Source organism: Marmota flaviventris, chromosome 8, assembly GCF_047511675.1.
Source record: "Marmota flaviventris isolate mMarFla1 chromosome 8, mMarFla1.hap1, whole genome shotgun sequence".
NCBI classification, from domain to species: domain Eukaryota; kingdom Metazoa; phylum Chordata; class Mammalia; order Rodentia; family Sciuridae; genus Marmota; species Marmota flaviventris.
Window position 1 is genome coordinate 70,283,492 of NC_092505.1, and position 13,719 is coordinate 70,297,210.

At 33.7% G+C, this 13,719-nt stretch overlaps 1 protein-coding gene across 8 annotated transcripts in view; it reads right to left on the reverse strand.

Moving 5' to 3' along the window:
* Positions 1-13,719, reverse strand: part of Bbx (BBX high mobility group box domain containing) — a 263,082-nt gene that overhangs the window by 57,817 nt on the left and 191,546 nt on the right. For all 8 annotated transcript variants that reach the window (XM_071615384.1, XM_071615383.1, XM_071615382.1 and 5 more), the window contains 3 exons: positions 12,258-12,325; positions 4,345-4,425; positions 1,103-1,177 (listed from right to left, as the gene is read on the reverse strand). In XM_071615384.1, coding sequence (XP_071471485.1) covers positions 1,103-1,177; positions 4,345-4,425; positions 12,258-12,325 — 224 coding nt within the window. The remainder of the gene's footprint in view (positions 1-1,102; positions 1,178-4,344; positions 4,426-12,257; positions 12,326-13,719) is intronic.

Sequence of the window (13,719 nt, forward strand, 5' to 3'; positions counted from 1 at the left end):
AAACAATAGCCCTCAGCAACTAAAGTGAATACTGTGGCAAAGAAGGCTAACACATAAGCAGCCTACTGCTGACACAAAGTCACAGTGGTTAATACAAGCATCCCAAGAGGAAGTAGCATTTTGGCGGGAAAGAGGGTAGATGAAAGCTTAGAGTAATTTTTTTCTCTTTTTTCCAAAGGAAGATGCTAGATTTTCTCCTGCCAAAAGGATATCATTTTACATTTCATTTATGCAGTCCTCTTTATTCAAATGAATCACAGTAATTCAATACATTAATATTAAACAGAACAGTCCTGCTTCTCATTCTCTCAATCCTATTAAAAATTGCTTACTTTCTGATATGCATTTTTTGTTGGAATAAAAAGGCAAAAGGAGAAAGACCTAAAGCAGGCAGCATCTTATTTTCATAAACCATATGAGATTTATTATTTGTCACACAGTGCTCAACAGGATCGAGCATATGGTTGAGGCCAGGGTTCTGTGGCAAAATCAAGCATATCAGATCTGCTTCCTCAGAATATCAACAAGAAAGTACTCTCTAGCATGTGCTCTGTCTGGCTGACAAACTGAAGAAACCTGAGATCCTGTAAGAGCTAACCTGATCAAAGTCAGGGATTAAACACTAATAAAAACACTGGCTGCAGCTACATCACACCGAAAGCTAAGTACTGATGATTTAACAGGTCATATTCACCACTGCATCTGCTTTGAGAACGTTATTCATGAATTATAGCACCTAATTTCACTACTGGAAACATTTAACAAATTGGAATCTTCTGGCCTTCATGTTGACAGCAGTTTTTCTAAGCTTTTAAAATAAATTAAAAACAAGGTAAAATAAAATAAATGGATTACTGGTAAGTACCTATTCTGAATGAGCTTAATGAATGTTTATAAAATGGGTATAAAATATGGAACTGACTCAACTATGATTATACCAAAGGCAGCAAAGAGCCATAAATATTCTGTGTATTACATTAATAATGGCAACAGCCATGCTTAAAGTTGACTATACATTATTAAAATTCCATTTCAGTAGTTTCTGAGATAAATATATTTTCTGAGGGCAATAAACATTTTTTTTAAAAAAAGAAAGCTTTACCTCTGCAAACTGAAACAAGGCTGATGCTTGACACTGTTTTGTAGGAGCATCAGGGTGGGATGTACTTGAAGATATCTGAAAGGAAACAAGTTGTTTTTAATGTACAAGGACATTTTCCCATATCAGACTGTTAGATTTTGTCATATATTTCTACTGCAGACACTTATAAAGATTAAGACATGAATCATCACTTTCAATCCCTTTTAGAAGAACAGTATAAATGATAACAGAAGACAAAGGCCATGTTTCTAAAAACAAATGGTTGGAAAGAACCAAATGACAAAAGAGTTTGGCTTAGTTGCCATGTCCCTTGTAAAGGTATCAGGTATGTATCAAACAGCAGTTAAGGAGACCTACTAAAATGAATTTTTATATTTCTATGATTTTCAAAGAATATATTATTAAAAGCTGGAGACTGCAAGGAAAGCCAGTCACTTTCTCTCACCCCTACATTATTACCTGCAAGCTGCTTTCTGCAGAGAAGCAGCTGTAAACCTGTTGGAGCACATGGATGTGGGTCAGGGTATCTGGGATTGAATCTTAGCTGTTACTCACCAGCTACATGACCCAAGGCAGTTCAGCTAAACTTGTTTTTCCCAACTGTAAATTAATGATGGTGATAATTTCTTTTTTAATGACTACTGATTATGGTGAGAAAAATGTAAGCCATAAAATACACAGCCTGGCACCGCATCACAACTTAGAAGTTGCTCACTAAATATGAAAAGCATTTTCTTTCTTTCAGAACACCTGCATCCTTCCACGCAACACAAACAAAACATGCTTTTGTGTCTAACAATAGATAGAAGATTCTGTCACACAACACTTGATGTTTAATGGAAAACTTTTGTTTCCATTGGGTAATCGTGGAAGCCTCTCTCAAACTTTGCTGAAAGCCATGTAGAAATACTTTCAAGGATATTTTGAGAGCAAGACAGTTACTAATTTTTGTCCCAATGTGAATAAAGCTTCTCTTCTGCTACAAAACAGGTTGAAAGTGAGTCACAAGAGCAGAAACCTTGGATATTGTAACTTCAGCCCATTCCCAGTCCCGCTGAAGCTTGCTTTCTTTATTAGTAACCGTGTTCACCAATTCCATGGAAAGATCCTTACTAAGCAATGAATGCAGCTCAACCACAAAGTAACTTCTAGAAAACTTAGGAAAATGGGTAAAATATAGTACCACAGTGATATTTAGGGATGAGAAACGATTAAGAGAAAGATTGAAATTAGTGGTTTTATCAATTGTTGAAGACATTAGGAAAATTTCAATTCTACTGTATTTTTGAATCAAATAAGAATTTTTAGAATAAATCTCAATAAGAATGAAAAAACAAATAAACCAGATCCTCTTCAACACTCTAAATATAAACCAACCATCGTGAATGGATAAAATTAAATCAAATGTTTTGAAGACATCGAAGGGTAAAATTTTAGAACTTTTTCTTGTTCAAACATTACTGTGTTTGTTCAAACCACAAACACAGAAATCTCCAATGAATACCATGGGTAAGTGTGGTAGACTGCAAATATGAATCCACAGGATTTTCCTGAAGTCTTGGAAATTACAACCTCAGTAGGTCTTACTTCAGATATTACTTTCCATCTCTATTAACCCTCTACAAAACTTAGAAAAAAATAAACAGTTTATATAAAAGGAAAAGCCTAACCTACAATACATTTCTTCAAGAATTAAATCGGTCAGTGAAAAAAGAAACTGAATCAGTGCTATAATCCACCTTGTTTTCTGAAAAGCATTTCATGAGTTCCAAGCAAAAGGATATTTTTAAAAATTAATGTTGCAATAAGAAAAGATTTTAATTAATGACACAAATAGTAATGCCTAAAATGCCTGAAAAAATATTTGACCAGGGACCTTTCAAATAGAAGCAATACTATCAGAAATCTCACTGGAATCTTAAGTATGCTGGAGAGATGATAAAAATGTTCATACGTTAATGTGTCCAAAATTTCATGGGAATTTTTAGAGATTTCACAAGATCTTTAGGGTTCAGGGATCATTCGCTAAGAATCTCTGCTCTCAAAGTTGGGCCCAACTTCATCCAACACATCTACAACTACAATTGAAAGAGACTACATAAAAACTAGGTTATGTTAGCAATTGGGGTGGGGTAACCAGAGCTGAACTCAAGGGCACTCAACCACTGAACATATCCCTAGTCCTATTTTATATTTTATTTAGAGACAGGGTCTCACTGAGTTGCTTAGTGCCTCACCATTGCTGAGGTGAGGCACTGGCTTTAAACTTGAAATACTCCTATTTCAGCCTCCCTAGCCACTGGGATTACAGGCATGCACCACTGCACCTGTGTGTTACATTAACTCTTACGGAAACAATGTGCAAAACAATTGGAATTCATGGAAGAGCTCACAGAGGCAGAAAAGTGACAGATAAGGAGTCTTTGCAGCAAATATGTCTAACATTCTAGTGATACCAGGAAGGCATTCAGGAATACTCAGCCTGCTGTGACAGTGTCAAAAATACTTTTTTGAACTACAATATGTTCTCCATGTATAAAACTATGGCAGGATGGGCAAATGCCAGGAAGGATGAGATAGAGAATGTCTAAGGAACGACAATTCAAATGATCAAGGGAAGATCAGGTGGTTTAAAGTTTGGGGTAGGGGGATCAATTGGAACTGATATAGGGTTCTAGGCTAAATAAAGATATTTTAGGAAGCATTTTTAACCTATAAGCTTGCTATCAAGGATAATGTATTTTTTAACATCATCTCTTTGAACTAGTGTCAAAAGGCATTTTAAGAGAACAGGCCCAACTCATAAAATAACACGCTGAAAACTACCAACCTTGTGCTACAGTTTCAAGTAAGAGAAACTTAAGACTTAAGACAGCGTTGGGGGCAGGTTTGGGAGGGATTAGGCAAAAGCCATGAGTTGATTCAGCCTTCCAATTTATCAAATCAGCGACTTACGTTTAATTACTAATTATATTCATAAGTTTAAAATCCATGAATACAATTTAGTAATAAGGTTTAAGTGTAATAATACTTAGTTGTGACTTTAAAAAAGAAAACTTATATAAAACTCATAATTATTCCTTAACTAAGAGCTCTGGAGTTCCAAATATCTTTTAGCAGATTTGGTTCAATTTTCCCATTTATGGTTAACTGACTTCATTAATTCGATTCACTGTCATCTGTACAAGTTGAAACTTATTTACAATTTCCTTATTAATTAAGTATAAACTGCAGCATATTACCTCAGCAAACTGAAACAATGGTGACTTCTGACGCAATTCAGGGGATTCTGAAACATCAGGCCTGCAAGTACCAGAGGACATCTGAAACAAAGAAAGACAGCATGAAGTTTACAGGAATGATACGAGGAGGCAGATGCCACTTAAAATATTCCTATGCTGAGGAAAGAACAATTTTATTCCCCCAATTTAAGGTAACACTGTAATAAAAGTGCAGTTATTATGTACAGTTTTACACAAGTAGCCATTCCACTGCTAAATAAAACCAGAAATAGTAAGAGAGAGACAGCACTTCACCCAAGAAAATATTTAAAAAGATGTCCCTTTGATCACTTGGTTTTCTGCCACCAAACCCAAAGAATCTACTTCTTTCATGTTCTGTGTTTCCTCAGTATTTTCTATCACTTGACTACATGAAAACATAAATGAGATCTGACAATGTAACTCTTCTGGAAAAAAAAGCTAAAGTTAAATTCTTGTTTTCTCAGGGTTTCATGTATTTACAACACAAAACCTAATCTTAAGAAGATTAGAATTTAAATCAGAGAAAGTTCTCTTATGATATATATTTTCTTTCCTATAATTTACTATGTTAGGTAAACATCTAACACTTAGATATCTTTATTTCTTTTCTATGTTACTGATAAGTATTCAAAACACTACTCTAAACAATTCTATTAATCAAATATTCATCTCAGAATATACACTTCCTGCTGGGTATGGTGGCACATACCTGTAATCCTAGCTACTCAATAGGATCACAAGTTCTTAAGCCAGCCTCAGCAATTTAGTGAGACCCTGTATTAAAAAGTAAAGTAAAATAAAATAAAACAGGCTGGGATGTAGCTCAGTGGTTAAGTGCCCCTGGATTTAATCCTCAGTACCAAACAATAAAGATTTCCTTTCTCTCTCAAAGAATTAACTCATTTCTGAATTTGAGTCACACAATTGCTTAGGTAATCAGCTGCCATATGAATTACAAAATGTTAGGACAGAAAGGATTTAATTATTCCTCTGATCTAAGCCCCTCTTCTCATTTTAAAGATGAACTGAGAACCAAAAATGGAAGTGACACTGGTCTTCCCCAGCACTTAATAATCCCCCTTTAGCAGTTATCACAAGACATCAATATTTGTTTATTGTATATCTCCTCCCAGGAGTTCTGTCTACTGCATTTTCCCCAACACTATGCACAACATAGATATTCAACAAGTATTTAATGAATGAACTTATGAAAGTTGACAAGAGCTCTTCTAAATCCCAGATTGATGTGTTGTCTCCCTACTTTCCTGAACGATGAAGTCAGGTTGTGTAGGGAAAATAGTTACTTTTCATGTTAAAGGAAAAAATACAAAAAAGTTACTGTCCATTTGATCTCTTTGCTTTTTGCTACCAAAACCAAATAAAATCTACTTCTTTCACATATTTTTCATGGTTTGTTTTCTGACTACAAAATAATCCAAATTTATTGTAAAACTCTGAAAAAAGGAAAACAAAAAAGAAAAGATTCCTACCCAATGTTACTTTCCAAATATAAATACTGTTAAAATTCCATATATATTCTTCAAGTTGAGGATGTAGGTAATGTTTACATAAAATAGGATATTATACTACAGTTAGAATGTTCTTTTATAATCTTAATAATAATTTTCCTGAATTCTAAATCTTTTTCAGTTTAATTTTAATAGTTGCAATAGTGATCAATTAGATGCTTGAACTCTATGGAAATAGTTGCCAGCTAACTAGATTATGATCCTAAAAAAAAATGTTTCTTGCTGAATCTCATCATTAAACATTTGGGGAGATGTGTTTCTTTAACAGTATCATAGGCCATTAAGCAGGAGCAAACATTTGAAAATTTATTTGTCACTTTGGGATTTTTTAAAGAATAATGGTCACCTTCTCCCAAGCACCATGGAGAAGGTACAGAATCTTTATTTAATCTGCCACCCAAGGTTTGGCTATAAAGCCTGACCTGCTTATTGCCACTTGATTATTTGGCATGTTGTGCCAAATGTCCAACCAAAGAAACACAAACTCCACTAAAAAGAAAGCCAATAAATTCTGAAATTAGTATCCACAAAAGTTTGGGAATATTTGATCAAAATGTCTCTTCACAATTTAGGAATTAAAAAATATCAACACTTTCCTGGCTCAGTAAGAAATCATATGTGTTTGGATCCTGAATAATAATCAAAATGTGTTTTAAAACCAAGCTTGTAATTTAATGAAAAGCATAAAGTATCTTCATAAAACTTTACTAAACTAGGTTATGCATGTGACAGAAATCTAGAAAAGGTACTTGGAATGAAATGTCATTTACAGCAACTACACACATAAAGCCTATATAACATATTATACGCACGGGTTGCTTAACACCAGGGTTTTGTTCTGAGAACTGCATCATTCAGACTATGTCACTGTATACACATCACAACACAGAATAAGATGGCTTCACTATCATTAGGCAATAGAATTGTATGGGGTCACCATTTGTATATGCAATCCATCGCTGACTGCAATGTCATAACATCATTATACAGTGTGTGACTGCATTCTTGTTTCAAATTCTATGAAGCATGAGAAACAGTTACCATTTACGCAGAAATAAATTGTCCTATGGCTTACAGTTCATATTAACAGTAAGTAGAAAATTTAACTTTCTTTTAAGTGTCATTTATAGATTGCATTTGCTTATATAATAAATCAAGCCAAAGTTTAAAAGTTAAATGATATCCTTTGAAAATCTTCAGGATGGATGGTCTTAAATAAATAAAATTTCCTATTTGAATGGAAGATTTAAATGCAAGTAATTATCAAGGTATCTGTAACCCCACACATGAAAGAAGTCTATGCATGTTCATGCTCACCATGCATTAGATAGAGCAGATGCACAATGAGTATCTGGTTGCCCGACTTGATTTTTGGCGTGTGTGTGAATATGAAGAATCTCAGGGACTGAAACAGATAGTACAACAAAAGCTGTCCAATGGGTAACTGAGCAGGAATAGAATCACTAAAACTGTGCACTTTAATCTAGTAAATCATGCACTCTTAAAATCGAGCTATTTTTACCATAAAACATTGTGAATTTAACATGTATCTTCAATATAGTATAAAGGAAACGGAACAAAATTTAAACAGAACAAAATTTAGGAGTCAAGAGAATGGGATCCTCCTAAGCTATGTTACCTGACCTGTGTACCTGACCTGTGTACCTGACTTGTTTACTTGACTCTAGTCCATAGAAGAATAGAAGCAGCAAATCAGAAGGGACCAAGAGTAGAGACGAGAAAAAAGGAGAAGGTTGTAAAAGGAAGAAACAATGTCAGCAGCAGGAGGAGACAGAGAGATAAGACAGAGAAACTGAAGCACAGTAGTTTATCTAAAACAAATTATGGCAAATAGCCCTAAAATTTATGCTGAAGGCATCCATTCAATGCAGTAATTTATATGTTTAGCTATGATTCTAAAATTACAAAATATATCTTTATTGAAAAGGCAGAAATTTCTATCTAAAATCTCAAAATGTAAAAATGGTTTAATGGAAATTGCAATATGTAGGATTCATTCTTGAGCACTTCATAAATAAGGTGTACAATAAAGGTGTGTTTATCTGTGCATATAGTAATAATATGTGCTTGATAAACAATACGGAATCCTATGTATAAGAAAAGGATAGAATATTTCCACAAAGGGCTTCTATTTGGATAACAGCATTAGTCAAAGAGTACCAGACCTTATGAAATGTATAAAATATTGTGTTGTACTATGTTGCCTTGCTGTTTGCATTTAAAATACTTTAAACTATCCATTTTTGCTAAGTGGGGCACACTTTTTATGGAAAAAACACCAATTCTTCAACATCCATTCCTATGCTAGAAAAGGCTTACTTCCTAAATGTAACAGAATATACAGAGTTAAAGAAGAGGAAAGAAAATATACTAAATGAGCAGTGGTTTAATAAAATAAGTGTGTGGGGTGGGGGTGGGGAGGACAGAGAAGCTGTCTCTAGAAATAATCCCTGAAATAATCCATAGAACCACTAGGTGATGCTATATGCCCAAAAATAAAACAGCTAAAGGAATTTTTGTTAATCACATAACTTCCCTTAAATTCAATCCTTCCTTTGATTTAGCTATAATTCTCAATAACCAAGGAAGGAAAATGATTAGTATAATTAAGAATTATGAGGTAGCAGTATCTTTTCCACAAGAGCAATTTAGATAGTGAAAATTATAGGCAAAGAAAAGTGATCCAGCTTCCCAATATGAAAAAAAGATCAAGCCAGTTATACACTGTAAGTGGCTTGGGAAGTAAGAATTATCTAGGGCCCATTCCTACTTTGCAGGGCACAAGACCACAGTGTCACAATGCTTGGTACTGTGGCAAACACAAGTCAATTAAAAAGGCATGTACGTATTGTAGCTCAGCCATATAGTCCTCCTCTTGCCAACTCAAACGTTTATTTATTACTCACTCATTGAATAAATATACAAAGATGACTGCTTTTAAGAAGTTTAAATTCCACTTGATTCCAGCATATGCTGGGGAATAAAATAAGGACTATGGAACTGTGCTAAAGAGTTGTCCTTGAATTGTCAGGTGGAATCTTTTATACCTAAACTGTCTTTTCTCCTGAAAGACACTCCCTGTTCTTGCCCAAGCCGTCTCTCAAATTCCCTCCTGCAGCTTTAACTCACTTGATTCAAGTGCAAGGGTCAGCTGCATTATATAAATGCATAATGACGAAATATCACGGGGCTATGGGAAAACAAACAGCCTTTACAGTTGGAAGGAGTTAAGTAGTATCTCACATACATCTAGAAGGAAAGCCAGAATTTCTCTCACAAGAAGCATACATATAATGTAGTAATAGCTAGGAAAATATGGAAGTAAATATGCACTGTGTTTTGAAACAGTGATATCTCAGAGTGGTTAAAGAGTAAGATGCCATGGAAATATAGAGGGAAAGGAATCAGACTGACTGACAAAAACTGGAATTACTGTGTTGTGTTAAGAAGTATGAAAATTAGGCTAAATGAAATGGGAGACTTGCAAAACTTTAAGTGGGAGAACAGCATGAGGAGAGATGTGTAGGTAGGTAATTATGTCAGTGGTGTGCAGGATGACCTTGGCTGGGGAATGAGTAAAAATAAACTTTTCCTCTTTAAGTTATTCTTGTCAGTAAAGACTTACTTAGTCTACCATTTTGAGCCAGAAATCACTTTTCTTTATGTTTGTCTTGCTCAACATATCAATTTTTTAAATTAATAAATTATGTAAAAACATACGTTGTTTCTAAAAAATTATCTCTAATAGTTTATGCATTCCTTATACTACAGGTATAAAAAATATATAACAAATTATAGTAAATTATAAAGAAAATGTGTGAAAAATACAAGAAACTATAAATCAAAATTCACCACTTTTATTTATTAGACACAAAGTTACCACAGCTGAGACTATAAAAGCCACCTGAGCTTAGTAAAGAGGCACTAAAAAAATGTTGACCTAGTAAAACCACAAATTGATTATGAAAGATTAATATGAGGAAAAAGAGAAAATTCAAACATTACTATTATTTGCCTACTGATCTCTTAAGAAATTGAAATTTCTCTCTAAAAACTCTAAGAGCATTAAGATAGGTCAAGCCAAACAAACAAACAAAAAAAACCACAATCTTTTAATTTGGGACTTCATTGTTTCAGTTAAAGTAAAAGTAAATCTATTACCTATATTAATTTTATACTTTAAAAAGTCTGTTAAGAACTTTTCCTATGTGAGTAGGTCTCAGTTCAATGAACAAAAGAAAATTTCCACCCTTTAAGAATAATATTTTAGAATAGGATTTTACATGGTACTTAAAAAGCCATATGATTAAACCATTCCTGTGGCAGAATTTTTGTAAATGTCAAATTTCACAGTTATTTTTCTAAATGTCAAAAATAGGAAACTTTTGAATCTCTCATCTGGGGTAAGGTTCTATATTCCCGCTAAATTTCTTAGAAAATTTTAAGTATACATTTACTATGTTTAGCTAATGTTTATCTGGCTGCATATATAAGTCCCTAAAGTTCTATTATATAATCGAATTATATAATTAAGACTTTGCACAGAAATCGAAAGACTAAGGGAAGTCTACTGATATCTATGAAGTAAACTCTCAAACTAATGATATTTACAAAGATACCAGATTACATTTTTTTACTGCTTTATTGTTCTAATCTGTCAAGATTATTTTCACTAATAACCCACATATCTCTGAGGTGAGGGTAGGGAATATGAAGACAGAGCTGTGTTGTTTAAGATCTACTTTTCCCCTTAGTTTGATAAGTCATTTAACTTTGCTTCTTTTAGCTTGAGAATTCTCAAAATGTTTCCACATCAGAGATAAAAGATCTACCACTGCATTACTTAAAGTGCTTTTTTTGATATTCTATGCTTTAAAAGGGAATAGGAGAACTTCTCTCACTGAAAAGACCCCACGAGGCACAACTTTAAGCAAAGGGTTTGGGTGAAGTATCCCTTTCTTTGACTATCATCCAGAAATTCTACAAATGTTGATTTATACTTGCACTAAAAAGTAAGAAAGAATGTTAAAAGATGTTGGGAATAAAAACTACCATCCTCATATAATCTGTTAGGAGAGATGATGCTGACTTCCCAATGCAAAGCACTCTTGGAAATCACGAGTGCAGCTGTGTTGAAAGGTCAAGTGTGTGTTGTTATTCCAACACTCATCTCTAGAACATGCTTGGGATACACTATACCTAAATGAGAGTTTACCTGATTTGCCATTAGGTAATACCATGTGGAGGCAAGTGAAATGATGCCTGACAATGTCACTGTGTTAGGAAGTACAAACATGCTGAATAATGGGTTTGCAAAGGTACCAAGTAGCACAAATGTTTCCCCCCCCAGTTAAAGAATACAACAAATATATACATTTTTAATATACTAAATTGAACAGAATCAAAATAATTTAAACTGAACAGACAGTCAACAACTGTGGATCCCAAATATAAACTATAAATAACAATAGTCTCATATAAGCAGCCTATACAGTTGAATTGGCTTTCACTATAATCTACATAGCATTCTCAAAATTAAAAAAAAAATAAGTTAAAAGTATAGATCTGTGATAAAATTGAGGCGACTGGCTATTTTGCCCTATATAGATATTCTGGATGAGGACTGAAAATTTTTATCTCAAGAACCCAAGAGTTTTAAAATAACATGACCAGCAGGTTAATCTGACTGGCTTCTGTTAAGAGTGTCTGGAAAATAAAAGATTCTACAAATGCAAACTATGTGTGGTTAACTGTTACTATGTGCCCATCAAAATCACACCCATAAATGACTAGCAAGAGAAGTCCAATAACTAGACTGTGAAACCAAGCTCACAAGGGTCCGTCCTTTTCCTTCTTAAAAATGAAACAATTCTGGAAAGCCATGTTGTCAGATTTTTAAAATAGATAATTCAGGTACTAGAGAGAAGGATAAATTCATATTTTTAACAATCATTTTTCTACTAGGAAGTCCAAATGAGAACATCAAAACAGCAGAAAAGTTTTGAAGAGAGTAAATGAATTGTAAGACACAATGTACATACACATGACATAGTCACAGCAAAGGCCAACTAACTGTACATTGCATTTTTTACTTTTAGATTCACAGACCCACAAAATCTCCACTAGACTTGTGTTTGTGTCCTTTTGGTTTATTAACACCACTTCTGTTACTCTCAAATCACCAGATGCACAGACAGATCGTAGTGAAAACAATTATAAGTAAAGTTTGCTCATGAGCTGTAAGCAGTGAACTGCAGAAATAACAATGTGAACTGAATACAAATGTCTGTGTTCCTAAGCCCCAGCATGAGCAGGGTGGAAAGGAATGAGGGACTGGCTTACCTCTGGTGTGCCAAGAGCATGTTCTCCAGCTAACAGCAGCATGCTCAGGCCTCCCATTTGAGTAGGATCTAAATAAGTCAAAAACAAACAAACAATCACCTTCCAAGCAGGACCCGTATATAATACAGAAGGAATCAATGAGAATATTAATAAATACAGAAATGCAACAGAACCACATAACTTTTATAAATAACTTTCAAAACTCTTTAACAATAACCTGGCATATATTTTCTTAGTGCTCGCACTTTTGTGAGTCTTTTAAATACCACAACTGCCCCACCATTCCAGCATAGTTATTTTCTTCAGTAGCCCAGCTACTTAGAACATGAATTATCTGTGAACCCAAGGCTTCTTTCTGTGCATGAAAATTATTTTTTTTAAAAACAAAAGAGTACTTATTCTCATATCTCATTTGAATCTAATGTATGATATGTCAAGATCATTGTATTGTCATGAGCAACTAATAAAAAAGAAATAAACACATCCAACCATTTCCTCAAAAAAAAAAAAAAAAAAAAGAGTACTTATGCTTGTCTTCCAAGATTTTTATTCTCAAATTGTTATTTCTGCCAGATGAAAGCAGGACTAATAAAAAGAACCAGGCTATCAGAACTAGAGAACAGAGATATTTTCAAAATGGACCTTCAAAATCTAGTGAGCTTTTTTCAAATTATTTCTTTTTAAAACTTTCAAGATAAATTTAAAATAACTGATGTACAAATTCTTAGAAGTAGTTAGTCTCTTTCTCAAAATAACATCAAGATTAAAAATTAATCTTTTTATTGTTACCAGTGATTTTTGACCCAACAGATAGTAAGAAACATATATTTTTAAAGGTTCTCTTAAATGAATTAAGATTTGGTACTGCAACAAAAGAACACATGTAAAAATGCCTAGCTTACTTTCTCTCCTAGTACACACAGGTTCTCAATAAATGTATATTTTATTTTAGGAATCTCTCTCTACAATTAAAGATAAGGATCAGTCAAAATGTTGTCTGAAGACATTCAGTTGTTTCTTTATGGTTCAAGGTATGCCCTTTATTCACACCTGTTTTGAGAACTCATGGAGTAAGTCTGATCATATACACAATTTGTTTAAAATTGCAAGCAGGTTACAAGGTACGTATGAGGTCACCAAAGGATCAAGTGTTCAAGAAAATATGTCATTGTTGAAAGACAGCCTTATAGAAGACAGAGAAACAGAATACATAAGCAATCATGAGCTTTGCCTCAAGTGTAGTTTAAAGATTCCAATTTTAATCAAACACTAAGTTTACATACTATTGTGATTGCTAAGACAGACAATAAAGCTAATTAAAATTAAAAAAAAAAAGAAGGGTGAAATGAATTTTGCAGAAAGTAAAAGTTTAGTTGGTTACTTTGAGAGTGAAATACTTTTGCAGCTGTCATCCTGGAGACCAGTAGGATTGGATGATAGCTTTCTAAAGATAAAAATGTGT